Source organism: Anomaloglossus baeobatrachus, chromosome 1, assembly GCF_048569485.1.
Source record: "Anomaloglossus baeobatrachus isolate aAnoBae1 chromosome 1, aAnoBae1.hap1, whole genome shotgun sequence".
NCBI classification, from domain to species: Eukaryota; Metazoa; Chordata; class Amphibia; order Anura; family Aromobatidae; genus Anomaloglossus; species Anomaloglossus baeobatrachus.
Window position 1 is genome coordinate 538494708 of NC_134353.1, and position 16776 is coordinate 538511483.

The window sequence follows — 16776 nt, forward strand, 5'->3', positions numbered from 1 at the left end:
CCAGGACGCACCCACGGCTCTGGCAGAATGGGCTTTCAGCCCTGAGGGAACCGGAAGCCCAGAAGATCGGTAAGCTTCGAGAATTGGTTCCTTGATCCACCGAGCCAGGGTTGATTTGGAAGCTTGTGACCCTTTACGCTGGCCAGCGACAAGGACAAAGAGTGCATCCGAGCAGCGCAGGGGCGCCGTACGGGAAATGTAGAGTCTGAGTGCTCTCACCAGATCTAACAAGTGCAAATCCTTTTCACACTGGTGAACAGGATGAGGACAAAAAGAGGGTAAGGAGATATCCTGATTGAGATGAAAGGGGGATACCACCTTAGGGAAAAATTCCGGAACCGGACGCAGAACCACCTTGTCCTGGTGAAACACCAGGAAAGGGGCTTTGCATGACAGCGCTGCTAGCTCAGACACTCTCCGAAGTGATGTGACTGCTACTAGGAAGACCACTTTCTGTGAAAGGCGTGAGAGAGAAATATCCTTCATTGGCTCGAAAGGTGGTCTCTGAAGAGCCATCAGCACCCTGTTCAGATCCCAGGGTTCTAACGGCCGCTTGTAAGGAGGGACTATGTGACAAACCCCCTGCAGGAACGTGCGTACCTGTGGAAGTCTGGCTAGGCGCTTCTGAAAGAACACAGAGAGCGCTGAGACTTGTCCCTTAAGAGAGCCGAGCGACAACCCTTTTTCCAATCCGGATTGAAGGAAGGAAAGAAAAGTGGGCAAGGCAAATGGCCAGGGAGAAAACCCCTGATCAGAGCACCAAGATAGGAATATCCTCCACGTCCTGTGGTAGATCTTGGCGGACGTTGGTTTCCTAGCCTGTCTCATAGTGGCAATGACCTCTTGAGATAACCCTGAAGACGCTAGGATCCAGGACTCAATGGCCACACAGTCAGGTTGAGGGCCGCAGAATTCAGATGGAAAAACGGCCCTTGAGACAGCAAGTCTGGTCGGTCTGGTAGTGCCCACGGTTGACCCACCGTGAGATGCCACAGATCTGGGTACCACGACCTCCTCGGCCAGTCTGGAGCGACGAGGATGGCGCGGCGGCAGTCGGACCTGATCTTGCGTAGCACTCTGGGCAACAGTGCCAGAGGGGGAAACACATAAGGGAGTTGAAACTGCGACCAATCCTGAACTAAGGCGTCTGCCGCCAGAGCTCTGTGATCTTGAGACCGTGCCATGAATGTCGGGACCTTGTTGTTGTGCCGTGACGCCATTAGGTCGACGTCCGGCATCCCCCAGCGGCAACAGATCTCCTGAAACACGTCCGGGTGAAGGGACCATTCCCCTGCGTCCATGCCCTGGCGACTGAGAAAGTCTGCTTCCCAGTTTTCTACGCCCGGGATGTGAACTGCGGATATGGTGGAGGCCGTGGCTTCCACCCACATCAGAATCCGCCGGACTTCCTGGAAGGCTTGCCGACTGCGTGTTCCTCCTTGGTGGTTGATGTATGCAACCGCTGTGGAGTTGTCCGACTGAATTCGGATCTGCCTGCCTTCCAGCCACGGCTGGAACGCCTTTAGGGCAAGATACACTGCCCTTATCTCCAGAACATTGATCTGAAGGGAGGACTCTGTCGGAGTCCAGGTTCCCTGAGCCCTGTGGTGGAGAAAGACCGCTCCCCACCCTGACAGGCTCGCGTCCGTCGTGACCACAGCCCATGACGGGGGAAGGAAGGATTTCCCCTTCGACAGAGAAGTGGGGAGAAGCCACCACTGAAGGGAAGCCTTGGCTGCCCGTGAAAGGGAGACGTTCCTGTCGAGGGACGTCGACTTCCTGTCCCATTTGCGGAGAATGTCCCATTGAAGTGGACGCAGATGAAATTGCGCAAAAGGAACTGCCTCCATTGCTGCCACCATCTTCCCTAGGAAGTGCATGAGGCGCCTCAAGGGGTGTGACTGGCCTTGAAGGAGAGATTGCACCCCTGTCTGTAGTGAACGCTGTTTGTCCAGCGGAAGCTTCACTATCGCTGAGAGAGTATGAAACTCCATGCCAAGATATGTCAGAGATTGGGCCGGTGTCAGATTTGACTTTGGAAAATTGATGATCCACCCGAAACTCTGGAGAGTCTCCAGAGCAATGTTCAGGCTGTGTTGGCATGCCACTTGAGAGGGTGCCTTGACAAGCAGATCGTCTAAGTAAGGGATCACCGAGTGTCCCTGAGAGTGTAGGACTGCTACCACTGCTGCCATGACCTTGGTGAAGACCCGTGGGGCTGTCGCCAGGCCGAAAGGCAGTGCCACAAACTGAAGGTGTTCGTCCCCTATGGCGAAGCGCAGGAAGCGCTGATGCTCTGGTGCAATCGGTACGTGGAGATAAGCATCTTTGATGTCGATTGATGCCAGGAAGTCTCCTTGGGACATTGAGGCGATGACGGAGCGGAGCGATTCCATCCGGAACCGCCTGGTTTTTACGTGTTTGTTGAGCAGTTTTAGGTCCAGAACAGGACGGAAGGATCCGTCCTTTTTTGGCACCACAAACAGGTTGGAGTAAAAACCGTGACCCTGTTGCTGAAGAGGAACAGGGATCACCACTCCTTCCGCCTTCAGAGTGCACACCGCCTGAAGAAGAGCATCGGCTCTCTCGGGGGGCGGAGATGTTCTGAAAAATCGAGTCGGAGGACGAGAGCTGAACTCTATCCTGTAACCGTGAGACAGAATGTCTCTCACCCAACGGTCTTTTACCTGTGGCAGCCAGGCGTCGCAAAAGCGGGAAAGCCTGCCACCGACCGAGGATGCGGTGTGAGGAGGCCGAAAGTCATGAGGAGGCCGCTTTGGGAGCGGTTCCTCCGGCGGTCTTTTTAGGGCGTGACTTAGACCGCCATGAGTCGGAGTTCCTCTGATCCTTCTGAGGCCTTTTGGACGAGGAGAATTGAGACCTGCCCGCGGGCCGAAAGGACCGAAACCTCGATTGTACCTTCCGTGGTTGAGGTCTGTTAGGTTTGGACTGGGGTAAGGATGAGTCCTTTCCCTTGGATTGTTTAATGATTTCATCCAATCGCTCACCAAACAGGCGATCGCCAGAAAATGGCAAACCGGTTTAGAACTTTTTGGAAGCAGAGTCTGCCTTCCATTCACGTAGCCACATGGCCCTGCGGACTGCCACCGAATTGGCGGATGCTACCGCCGTACGGCTAGCAGAGTCCAGGACAGCATTAATGGCGTAGGACGCAAACTCCGACGCTTGAGAGGTTAAGGACACCACTTGTGGAGCAGATGTACGTGTGACTGCATTAATCTGCGCATGACAAGCTGAGATCGCTTGGAGTGCCCATACGGCTGCAAATGCTGGAGCAAAAGACGCGCCGATAGCCTCATAGATGGATTTCAACCAGAGCTCCATCTGTCTGTCAGTGGCATCTTTGAGTGAAGCCCCATCTTCCACTGCGACTATGGATCTAGCCGCCAGTCTGGAGACAGGAGGATCCACCTTAGGACACTGAGCCCAGCCCTTGACAACGTCAGGGGGGAATGGATAACGTGTATCCTTAAGGCGCTTGGAAAAACGCTTATCTGGACAAGCTCGGTGTTTCTGGACTGCCTCTCTGAAGTCAGAGTGATCTAGAAACATACTCAATGTACGCTTGGGAGACCTGAAACGGAATTTCTCCTGCTGAGAAGCTGACTCCTCAATTGTAGGAGCTGGTGGAGAAATATCCAACACCTGATTGATGGTTGCTATAAGGTCATTCACTATGGCATCACCATCAGGTGTATCTAGGTCGAGAGCGGCCTCAGGATCAGAATCCTGATCTGCTACCTCCGCCTCATCTTCCAGAGAGTCATCCTGCTGAGACCCCGAACAGTGTGAAGAAGTCGAGGGAATTTCCCAGCGAGACCGCTTAGGCGGCCTGGGACTGCGGTCTGTGTCAGAGACCTCACTCTGGGACCTATGGGTCACTCCAGGAGCACTTTGCTGCTCCAATTGAGGGGGGCCTGGGGTCCATGATTGAACAGTGCCCGGGGCCTGAGTCACCGGTCTGGACTGTAAGGCTTCTAGTATCCTAGCAGACCATTTATCCATACTCTCAGACAGTTTGTCAGCAAATACTGCAAACTCCGTCCCTGTCACCTGGACAGTGGTAGCAGGTGGTTCCACCTGGGCCACCAGTAGCAGAGGCTCCGGCTGAGTAAGTGCCACAGGGGCCGAGCATTGCACACAATGAGGGTCAGTGGAACCTGCCGGTAGTATAGACGCACATGAGGTACAGGTTGCAAAGTAAGCCTGTGCTTTGGCACCCTTGCTTTTTGCGGACGACATGCTGTTGTCTCCTCTGAGTACAATCCAGGAGGGTATATAGCCAAAAATCAACAGTGCGACCGTACAGTGTAAATGTATAGCATATAAGCATATATATATATGTACACTTCGGCACTCAGTGGGGCCAGCACCTCAGGTGCTGCTTACCGACCGCTCAAAGCGGTTGTGTTGATCACCAGATTCCCTGCCTGGGCCTCCCAGAGCCTGTTGTCTCTCCTCTCCAGCGTCAGAAGTGCTGACAGGAATGGCTGCCGGCGTTCTGTGGGGAGGAGGGGGCCGTGGGCGTGCCCTAGAAAGTGCGGGAATCTGGAGCCCCACTGTGCTGAATGAGGGGGGAGGAGGATACAAAGTATGCTCCAGCCCTCAGCGCTGACGTTCTGTGCAGCGTCCCGCCCTTCCCCTGACTGGCAGGCCTGGGGGCGGGAACATGCGATACTAGGCCGCAAAAGCCGGGGACTAAAGTAATAAGCGCGGCCGGCATATAAGCGCGGCCGGCGCGGTAGTCCCCGGCGCACTAACACACCCAGCAGAGCTGCAGTGTATATGGCACAAGCGCTCCATGCGCGGTCCCCACGGGGACACAGAGTACCTCACAGTAGCAGGGCCTTGTCCCTGACGATACCCGGCTCCTGTCCAGCAGATTCCCCAGGGGCTGCGGAGGGAGCACGGTCCCAGTGCCTGGAGACCGATTAGAATCCCACTTCACCCAGAGCCCATTAAGGGATGGGGAAGGAAAACAGCATGTGGCTCCTGCCTATGTACTCGCAATGAGTACCTCAACCTTAACAGCACCGCCGACCAGAGTGGGGTGAGAAGGGAGCATGCTGGGGGCCCTGTTATGGGCCCTCTTTTCTTCCATCCGACATAGTCAGCAGCTGCTGCTGACTAAGATGTGGAGCTATGCGTGGATGTCAGCCTCCTTCGCACAAAGCATAAAAACTGAGGAGCCCGTGATGCACGAGGGGTGTATAGGCAGAAGGGGAGGGGCTTTACACTTTTAGTGTAATACTTTGTGTGGCCTCCGGAGGCAGAAGCTATACACCCAAGTGTCTGGGTCTCCCAATGGAGCGACAAAGAAACATGATTTTCCTGCAGGACAATGCTCCATCACATGCATCCAACTACTCCACAGCGTGGCTGGCCAGTAAAGGTCTAAAAGATGAAAAAATAATGACATGGCCCCCTTGTTCACCCGATCTGAACCCCTCATAAAATGTGAGATCTACAGGGAGGGAAAACAGTACACCTCTCGGAACAGTGTCTGGAGGCTGTGGTGGCTGCTGCCCGCAATGTTGATCGTAAACAGATCAAGCAACTGACAGAATCTATGGATGGTAGGCTGTTGAGTGTCATCATAAAGAAAGGTGGTTATATTGGTCACTAATTTTTTGGGGGTTTTCTTTTTGCATGTCAGAAATGTTTATTTCTAAATTTTGTGCAGTTATATTGGTTTACCTGGTGAAAATAAACAAGTGAGATGGGAAAATATTTGGTGTTTATTAAGTTGCCTAATAATTCTGCACAGTAATTGTTACCTGCACAAACAGATATCCTACTAAGATAGCCAAATTTAAAAAAACTCACTTTAACTTCCAAAAATATTAAGCTTTGATATTTATGAGTCTTTTGGGTTTATGGAGAACATAGTTGTTATTCAATAATAAAAAAAATCCTCTAAAATACAACTTGCCTAATAATTCTGCACATGGTGTAAAGTGCTAGATCTCCACTGCAGAGGACAGTCAGCAAAATTGTAATTTTTTTAAAATACTTATATAAGCCTATTCTCGTCTCATGAAAGATTACAAGGATTAAGGAACCAGTTGACTTTTGCCAGGTAACACCAATGCTAGCGGTTGGATGTTTGCACAAATTTACCTTTAAAAAGTTCTTGTTTCACAAAGAAATTGTCTTTCTCCTCTTGCAGAGCTATTCTTTCTATACCACATTGCTTTCTTGCTACCGCCAACTCATATTCTAGACTCTGACGAACAGCTTCTCCTTTTTCCACTTCAGAACGAAGCTTGGCCACCTGACTCTCACAAGACGACAACTAGGGACAAATACAAAATGGAATATTTGTGTTATGTTATTATAATCTTAGTATTTATGTAAGCAAAACTAAGAAGGGTGCATAACGAGCTGAAAAGTTAATACATCCTCTAGTGCAGTGATGGCGAACCTATGGCACGCGTACTGTCGCCTCATTCAGCCACTTTGAACTGCCGGTGTGATCGCGTCGGCAGTTCAAAGTTGTGCTGGAGCAGAGGAGACATTTCTAGACATTTCTCCTCGCTCTGACACTCCTCCACTGCTAGGCTGCAGGCCTGTTGCCTAGGAGACGGCGGGAGCGTCAGTAAGCAGCGCTGGCGTAATGACGTCTTGTGGCTGCGCGGGAATTGAGAACCCAGCGGAGCGCAGCGGTGGAGCAAGTGTTGGAAGGTGAATATGTTTTTATCTTTTTTTTTATTAAACTGTGTGCGGCTGTGCCAAGGGGGTGGACCGTGCCAGGACGTGGAAACATGGCAGCATGGGGAAACATGGCAGCATGGGGAAACATGGGGAAACATGCCAGGATGGGGGAGACATGGCAGCATGGGGGAGACATGGCAGCATGGGGGTACATAAACATGGCAGGATGGGGAGACATGCCAGGATGGGGGGACCGTGCCAGGATGTGGAAACATGCCAGGATGGGGATACATGAACATGCCAGAATAGGGAGACCGTGCCAGGATGGGGGAACCGTGCCAGGATGGGGGTACATGAACATGGCAGGATGGGGGGAGACATGCCAGGATGGGGGGACCGTACCAGGATGTGGAAACATGCCAGGATGGGGGTACATGAAAATGCCAAGGTGGGGGGACCATGCCAGGATGGGGGGACCGTGACAGGATGTGGAGACATGCCAGGATGTGGAGACATCAACATGCCAGGATGGGGGTACATGAACATGCCAGGATGGGGAAACATGCCAGGATGGAGGGACCGTGAAAGGATGTGGAAACATGCCAGGATGGGGAAATATGCCAGGATGGGGGAACATGCCAGGATGGGGGAACATGAACATGCTAAGATGAGGAAAATTTACCAGAAAGGGGAACATTTACCAGGAAGGGGAACATTTACCAGGAACTGGAACAGTTACCAGAATGGGGGTACATTTACCATGAAGGGGTACATTTACCAGCATGGGGGTACATTTACCATGATGGAGGACATTTACCATGATGGAGGACATTTACCAGGAATTGAGTACATTTACCAGGATGAGGTACATGCCGGGATGGGGGAACATTTACCAAGATGAGGAACATTTACCAGGATAGGGAATATGCCGGGATGGGGTACATTTACCAGGATAGGGCCCAGGAAGTGGGGCATAACTACACAATGAAGGGGGAGGGGATCAACTCGTACGTCTTTATGGGATTTCAAGATGTTAAGACTTTGAAATGTAGATGTGGATTACAGGGTGACATCTGATTGCATTCCAGGCTAAAATCTCTGTCTAATATGCTGCAATTTTTTCCAGAAAGATCAATCCAACTGCTGTGTCTGGAAAGGACAGTGGCTCAGCTTCAATGTGTGGTAAGCATGCATGAGCGTGATGCCCCCTGCTGAGGAGAAGAGAAGACGGCAAAGGTAAGGTTAAAATCAATTATTTAAATAATAGGATTGGTTGGCACTTTGGAAAAAAAATTGGGTTTAGGGCTACAGTTTGGGCACTCGGCCTGTAAAAGGTTCGCCATGACTGTACTAGTGCAACTTAGTCAGAGACCTCACACCCAGCCCAACTACTGTAGTTCTCCTGCTTTGCACTGATGATGGGAAAACACCTTGAAACACATGTTTACAAATAGAGTTTCTGGTTTGGCTTCTTATCGTAAGTCATGTAGCAAAGCCATTTAAAGGTGTGATATTGACTTTCAGATTTGCTACCTCCAATAGGTGGCACTAGACCTCCTGACCCTTGCTTATTTCAATTCCAAGAGAAGCATTTCATAGCTTATAAATCTCTTCACAAGGAGAATCATTAACTCTCAGATTACATAATTTGCAAAACTTTAATAGCCATGGTTTACAAAAATGAAAGCTTAAAGTGGTGGTTCACCCATTTTTTTTATTTTCTCTATGAGTGTAAGTTACTATTTTAAGTGTCTTCTTCATTGGCCTCTGTTTGCAGTTCTGGCACTAAGCGGCGCTATCTTGCACACTCAGTGCCGGTCACATGACCCCTGGTGCTGTGGCCGCTGGTATCCTCTTACGTCACGTCAAGTTCCGGGCTCTCAGGCTTGGCGGTTACATCAGGGGTTGCCAGCGTCCCTCACACTGATTGACTGAGCAGTGTGCGGTGATTACCGCACATCACAGCCCAGCATCGAGGGGAGGGTCCGTAAGATGTTACAGTGTGAGAGGTGAAGAGAGCTTAGCATCCGGCAGATTTGTGAGGTACGGGGCGCCAGTGTTGAGTACAGGGAGGGTTTCTTCAGCTGAAACCCCCCTCCATCGCACAAGTTTCTGATCGCACTATTCAGCACAGCCACCCGCTCTACTCAGCTGTCAGGAGAGCGTGCGGTGCCGGGCAGTGTGATCCTGTACTCCCACCAGCACTGCAGGTGACCGGACGCAGCTAGAGACTGACAAGTTGGTGACATGTAGCACACTATGTGTCAGAGCAGAGCATGTCACCAACCTCTGTTCTGCTGCATGGGACCAACTTTCTCCACTCTGTCACCTGCACAACAAGTCACAGAGTGGAGCAAGTTGGTGACAGCATGTGTCACAGCATGTGACAGAGCCCCTCTCTCCCTCTCTCTCTTTTCCTCTCTCTCTCTCTTCCCTCTCTCTCCTCCCTCTCTCTTCCCTCTCTCTCCCTCCCCTCTCTCTATCTTTCTTCCCCCTCTCTCTCTTTCTTCCCTCTCGCTCTCTTCCTTCTCTCTCTCTTCCCTCTCTTTCTCTTCCCTCTCTCTCTCTGTCTTCCCTCTCTCTCTCTCTTTTCTATCTCTTTCAAGACCAGGATCATGGAGGGGTAGAGGGAGTAATAAAGATGGAGTCCTTAAGTGTGTCTGTGTATTTATTTTTAATAAAGTATTTTTTCTCTGTGTGATGTATTTTTCTAACCCTTTCTTGGAAATTCTTAATGGGCGGTCAAACTTGGCCTGACATTAAGAATCTCTGACTTTGTGCCAGCTGTTAAAAGCTTGTATTAACCCCTCACTACCCAGCGTGCCCCTCGGCACCAGGGCCGCTGGAAGAGTTGGATGCAGCATACAGCGCCAGAAGATGGCGCTTCGATGAAAGCACCATTTTCTGGGGCAGTTGTGGACTGCAATTCGCAGTGGGGGGGGGTGGGGCAAAAAGCTTGGGCCACCAAGCGTTGCGGATTCCAATCCACAGTTGCCTAGTTGTACCTGGCTGGACACAAAAAATGGGCAAAGCCCACGTTGTTTTTTTTTAATTATTTCATGAAATTCATGAAATAATTAAAAGAAAAAAGGCTTCCCTATATTTTTGGTTCCCAGCCGGGTACAAATAGGCAGCTGGGTGTTGGGGGCAGCCCGTAGCTGCCTGCTGTAACTGGCTAGCATACAAAAAATTAGTTTAGTTTTTGGGCAAAAACCTTAAAAAAAAGGGCTTCGCTGGATTTTCCATTGCCAGTGAAGGCAACACCAAGCAATAAAAAATGCAGCGAGAGTCCACAGATTATTTTTTTTTTACCCCTAACCATAGGGTTAGGGTTACGTGTTTGGGGTTTTTGTTTTTAATGAATTTAAAAAAAAAAATCAAGATGGGCTTCTTCCATCGAGCACCCGAGCATTTTACTGCTCACTCATCCCTACTCCTGACCACACAGCCAGCAGTACAAGTAATCAGATCAGCTGACGCCGGTGCCAGCTGATTACTTGTTTTGTGTCCCCCTACATTCATCGCAGCGTGTGCGGGCTATGATGTCAGCTGAGTTCGGCCGGCACTGGAATCAACTGATCTGAACTCAGCTGACCTCTTGACCACACAGCCCGCACACGGTCACATGTGATCGACAGCAGGCAGTGACTGCTGTTAACCTGCATCCAGCACAGCGTGTACGGGCTGTAAGATCAGAAGTTCAGCTGACTCCAGATCAGGTGACGCCAGTTCTGGCCGATAAATTCTATGTCCCGCTACACCCATCGCAGCAGCCATAAAAAGTATAAGTAGAAGGATCCGGTAAAATAACAATTGCAGTTACATGCGTCGCACATTCAATCCACAGGATCCGGTCATATGTGGTTTGTGGTTTTTTGCCTACAGGCAAAAAAAACCACTGATATGAAAGTAGCCTGCAAAATGCCTGCCACACGGATGATATGGACGACACACACAGACAAGGCAAGAAGGGAAAAAGCAATCTCATGACCCCTTCATCTTTTTTAAGTGCTTCCATAACATGCAGACACAGTGAAGAGAGCAGGGAGGAGTTGGGTGGAGAGCTGAGTGTGTGTGTTAGATACAGTCCACACAAAGGATCATGGGAGTTGTAGGAACTGAACCCAGGAAGTCAGGAGAGAGATTAACCCCATCAGAGCTGGAGCCAGAAATGAGGATGTGCTGCTAGAGCACGATAAAAGGTAATATTGCTGAAATAACATAATAGATGTGTGGAGAGGCACATATTAGCAAGATTTATCAGGAAAAAAAAAGATTTTGGTAACTGGACAACTTCTTTAAGATTGGGTTCACATGACCGTATTTTCTCTATCTGAGAAAAATGGTGCAATTATGCTAATCAGACTCTGTCCTTGAAAATATTCAAAACTGCTAAGTTTTTTAACCCTTCAGGTGCTTCAAAGGAATTAACGCTAAGTGGAATAAATAAAATAAAAACTTTTCTTTTTTCCACTAAAATTTAGATTTATTTTTTTTTTACGTTAAGTAAGAGATTGAACAGCATGTGTCAGTGCTTGGATGTCAGATAGGCCGAGCTCTCATGGTTTCTATGCTGGGTCTACTCACTCATGATGACATACTTGTATGTCATTTTAACCCCTTCACGATTTTGCGCTTTCCGTTTTTTTTTTCGCCTTTCTTCTTACGAGAGACGTAACTTTTTTATTTTTCAGTCAATATGGTCATGTGAGGGCTCGTTTTTGCAGAATAAGCTGTCCTTTTCAATGAAACCATGAGTTTTACCATATAGTGTAGTGGAAAACAGCAAAACAAATTCCAAATGCGGAAAAAATGCAAAAAAAGTGCAATTGCACTATTGTTTTTGAGATATTTTATTCACAGAGTGTTCACTAAATGGCAACACTAATAAGTCGGTGTGATGTCTCAGGTCGGTATCAGTTTGTAGACACCAAACATGAATAGGTTTACTTTTATATAAGGGGTTAAAAAAAATCAGAAGTTTGTCTGAAAAAGTGGCGTACATTTTGCACCATTTTCCGCAACCCGTAGCATTCTCATTTTACGGGATCAATGGCTCAGTGATGGCGTATTTTTTGCATTTCGAGCTGCAGTTTTTAACCGTACCACTTTTGCGCAGATGCTACGTTTTGATCACCTGTTATTGCATTTTGCGCAAAATTTGTGGAGACCAAGAAACGTATTGTGGCAATTGGAATTTTTTTTCCGCAACACCGTTAAAAAAATCAGATTAATTGATTTTATATTTTGATAGATCGGGCATTTCTGAATGCGGTGATACCAAATATGTGTATATTTTTTATTTTTTTAACCCTTGAATTTTCAATGGGGTATTTAATGAGGGGTGATTTGAACTTTTAGTTTTTTGTTTTTTTTTTAATTTTTCAAAACTTTTTTTTAAACTTTTTTTTATTTTTTTATTTTACTAGTCCCCCTAAAGGACTATAACGATCAGCTATCTGATCGCTCTTCCATTTCTCCTGATCAGAGCAGCACCGCTCAGACCAGGAGAAATGATCATCTATTTAACAGCCAGTACTCCTTAGTACAACCTTAGTCATGTCAGCACAGGAGTCATCATATAACCTTAAACCTGTGCTACCATGACAACCACCGGATCCACGTGATCACGTCACGGGAGGCCTGTGAGTAAAGTTATAGCGCAATCGCTATTATAATGCTGTGACATATTGACAGCGCCATTTAAGGGGTTAAAAGGCTAGGGCAGATAGCGATTCCGCTCGTGCCTGGCAGGCACACGTCAGCTGTATAAATCAGCTGAGATGTGCGCCGATCTCCCCCCAGCTGCCGGCAGCAGCTGAGGGAGATTAACACTATGACCGCTAGGACGTAATTTTACTGCCCGCAGTCGTTAAGGGTTAAGGAACCTTTTCCCGGTCACGGTTAAAAGAGAAGTTAATAGGCAATATTCTGAGTTTTACTATATGCAGCAATAAACATGGTACATGATCATATAACAGGTCTAAGATTAATTTTTATCAAGAGAGTCTGTTATAAGCTTTATGTGCCATCCATTCTTGACCTCTCAAAAGATATTGCTGCAAACCCAGTGACCTCTGTGAGTAGTATAGATGTCAATCAAGGCAAAGGGGTGGAGCCAAGTGCACTTGTCGGATTGGAACCCCTCTCAGAACACTTGCAAATGTTTGTTCGTATCTGCCAGTATGAGGTGGGCAGCAAGACGTAGTCAACTATATCTTGCTGCCCGCCTCATCTAGGCGTATAAGGCAAAAATGATGCATGACATAGTACTATGTCTTAGCCTGTATCATTACAGTGAATAGCCCTGTTGGTGCATTCTCGCGAATCTCATTTTGTGGAGGTTCGGATGTAAGCCCAGCAAAAGCCACTAAACGTAATAACAAATGATATGAGAGCCCATCCATATGCCCTGTGCGCACCAGAAAATAGAATTCTCTTAAGAAAATTCCAGACCCTCTGAAAGATTACCGCACCTGTGATAAAAAAAAACGCAGCAAACCGCACCCGAAATCTGCATGTGGTTTTACTGCGGTTTGCTGCGGGATGTCCCTGCATTATATTGATAGCACAGGGAGATACTCACCTGTCCCCGCTCCTGCTGTCCGTGGTGCTGCAGTCTCCTGCGATGCTGTGTCCTGTGCGGCTGTCTCCGCCGCTCTGCTACGTACGGGTCGGCTGTGCAGTGCATAACTGTATATGCATGAGCCAGAGTGGAAGCTGGAGACTAGCGTCCGGAGGCAGCCTCACTGGAGAAGGTGAGTATAAGATCAGCAGTGACTTCAGTCAGCTGATGTGCAGTGACACCTGGAGTCCTCCACCTGTCACCGCAAAGCACATGAGTGAAGTCACCGCTGATCCCGCGCAGCTCACTTCACTTGCGGCCCGACCCTCACAGTGAGCAGTCGTGGTCTATGGCGCTCGCTGTGAGTGTCAGATGTAGCAGAGTTGGAATCGTTGTGGGACCTCGTATGGATTACGTCAGACGTGGAGGGTTGTTATTGGTGGGGTTAATAAAGTGATGAAAGAAGGTGCTTTTTTGTATTTTATTTCAAATAAAGGATTTTTGGGGTGTTTGTGTTCATTTACTTTCACTTACAGTTTAGTGATGGGGGGTGTCTCATATAGACGCCTGCCATCACTAAACTAGGACTTAGTGACAGCTATGGGCTGCTGCCATTAACTCCTTATTACCCCGATTGCCACCACACTAGGGCAACGGGAAGAGCCGGGAAAAGTCCCGGACTGTCGCATCTAATGGATGTGGCAATTCTGGGCGGCTGCTGGCTGATATTTTTAGGCTGGGGGGCTCCCCAGCCTGAGAATACCAGCCCCCAGCTGTGAGGCTTTATCCTGGCTGGTTATCAAAATTGGGGGAAGCGCACGCCGTTTTTTTAAAATTATTTATTTCTTATACTGTACGCTATAGACCCGCCCACCAGCGGCGGTGATTAGTTGCAGTCAGACAGCTGTCACTCAGCGTGGGGGCGGGTTTGACTGCAACCAATCACAGCCACCTGTGAGCAGGGAAGGCGTGAATATGTTATGAGACTAATGAGCGGCCGGCTCTGGAAGATGAAAGAGCTGCAGCGGGAGCAGTGTGACAGCCGCCTGGTGATCGGTGAGTATGAGGCGCTTGCTCCTACCCCTTTGCGCCAGATTGTATTCCTCATAAACTTTATATGGGGAGCAGCATCTGGCCAGATACCGGGGATCAATCCTCCGCCAACCCAGAGTTAGCGGGTCATTGATCTGCCAGCCCTCCAAACCGCTGCGGAAAAGAAGTGACATGCACATTAATTCTGCAGTGGAAATTCCACAGCCAAATCCGCAGGGTCAACAAAAAGCAGTGTGCGCACAGCATTTTTTTTATCTCCATAGGTTTTGCTGAAGAAGGACTGCAGAAGAAGGGAATTTTGTTTACTTACCGTAAATTCCTTTTCTTCTAGCTCCTATTGGGAGACCCAGACAATTGGGTGTATAGCTTCTGCCTCCGGAGGCCACACAAAGTATTACACTTTAAAAAGTGTAACCCCTCCCCTCTGCCTATACACCCTCCCGTGCATCACGGGCTCCTCAGTTTTGGTGCAAAAGCAGGAAGGAGGAACTTATAAATTGGTCTAAGGTAAATTCAATCCGAAGGATGTTCGGAGAACTGAAACCATGAACCAAAAGAACAATTCTTCATGAACAACATGTGTACACAAAAAGAACAATAGCCCGAAGGGAACAGGGGCGGGTGCTGGGTCTCCCAATAGGAGCTAGAAGAAAAGGAATTTACGGTAAGTAAACAAAATTCCCTTCTTCTTTGTCGCTCCATTGGGAGACCCAGACAATTGGGACGTCCAAAAGCAGTCCCTGGGTGGGTAAAGAATACCTCAATAACAGATAGTCGAAAACGGCCCCTTCCTACAGGTGGGCAACCGCCGCCTGAAGGACTCGCCTACCTAGACTGGCGTCTGCCGAAGCATAGGTATGCACTTGATAGTGTTTTGTGAAAGTGTGCAGACTAGACCAGGTAGCTGCCTGACACACCTGTTGAGCCGTAGCCCGGTGTCGCAATGCCCAGGACGCACCCACGGCTCTGGTAGAATGGGCTTTCAGCCCCGAAGGAAGCGGAAGCCCCGAAGAACGGTAGGCTTCAAGAATCGGTTCCTTGATCCATCGAGCCAAGGTAGACTTGGAGGCCTGTGAGCCCTTACGCTGGCCAGCGACAAGAACAAAGAGCGCATCTGAACGGCGCAGGGGCGCCGTGCGAGACACGTAGAAACGGAGTGCTCTCACCAGATCCAAAGAGTGCAAATCCTTTTCGCATTGGTGAACTGGATGAGGGCAAAATGAAGGTAAGGAGATATCCTGATTGAGATGAAAAGGAGATACCACCTTAGGGAGAAACTCCGGTACAGGACGCAGAACCACCTTATCCTGGTGAAAAACCAGGAAGGGGGCTTTGCATGACAGCGCTGCAAGCTCCGACACTCTTCGGAGTGAGGTAACTGCCACTAGAAATGCCACCTTCTGCGAAAGACGTGATAAAGAGACATCCTTCAGCGGCTCGAAAAGTGGCTTCTGGAGAGCCGTCAGCACCCTGTTAAGGTCCCAGGGTTCCAGCGGGCGCTTGTAGGGTGGAACTATATGGCAAACTCCCTGCAGGAACGTGCGGACCTGCGGAAGCCTTGCCAGGCGTTTTTGAAAAAATACTGAGAGCGCCGATACTTGTCCCTTGAGAGAGCCCAGTGACAAACCCTTGTCCATTCCGGATTGAAGGAATGAAAGAAAAATGGGTAAGGCAAAAGGCCAGGGAGCAAAACCATTATCAGAGCACCAGGACAAGAAGATCCGCCAAGACCTCTAATAGATCTTGGCGGACGTTGGCTTCCTGGCCTGTCTCATGGTGGCAATGACATCTTGAGATAACCCTGAGGACGCTAGGAGCCAGGACTCAATGGCCACACAGTCAGGTTGAGGGCCACAGAATTCAGATGGAAAAACGGCCCTTGAAACAGCAGGTCTGGGCGGTCTGGAAGCGCCCACGGCTGACCCACCGTGAGATGCCACAGATCCGGGTACCACGACCGCCTCGGCCAATCTGGAGCGACGAGAATGGCGCGACGACAGTCGGATCTGATCTTGCGTAACACTCTGGGCAACATCGCCAGAGGAGGAAACACATAGGGCAGTCGAAACTGCGACCAATCCTGAACTAACGCGTCCGCCGCCAGAGCTCTGTGATTTAGAGACCGTGCCATGAAGGCCGGGACCTTGTTGTTGTGCCGTGACGCCATGAGATCGACGTCCGGCGTTCCCCAGCGTCGACAGATCTCTCGAAACACGTCTGGGTGAAGAGACCATTCCCCCGCATCCATGCCCTGACGACTGAGAAAGTCTGCTTCCCAGTTTTCCACGCCCGGGATGTGAACTGCGGAGATGGTGGAGGCTGTGGCCTCCGCCCACATCAGAATCCGCCGGACTTCCTGGAAGGCTTGACGGCTGCGCGTACCGCCCTGGTGGTTGATGTACGCGACCGCCGTGGCGTTGTCCGACTGTATGCGGATCTGCCTGCCCTCCAGCCACCGATGGAACGCCTTTAGGGCTAGATAC

At 49.5% G+C, this 16776-nt stretch overlaps 1 protein-coding gene across 4 annotated transcripts in view; it reads right to left on the minus strand.

Moving 5' to 3' along the window:
- Positions 1-16776, minus strand: part of CCDC171 (coiled-coil domain containing 171) — a 222477-nt gene that overhangs the window by 168638 nt on the left and 37063 nt on the right. For all 4 annotated transcript variants that reach the window (XM_075316539.1, XM_075316545.1, XM_075316534.1 and 1 more), the window contains exon 4: positions 6142-6316. In XM_075316539.1, the coding sequence (XP_075172654.1) occupies positions 6142-6316 (175 nt within the window). The remainder of the gene's footprint in view (positions 1-6141; positions 6317-16776) is intronic.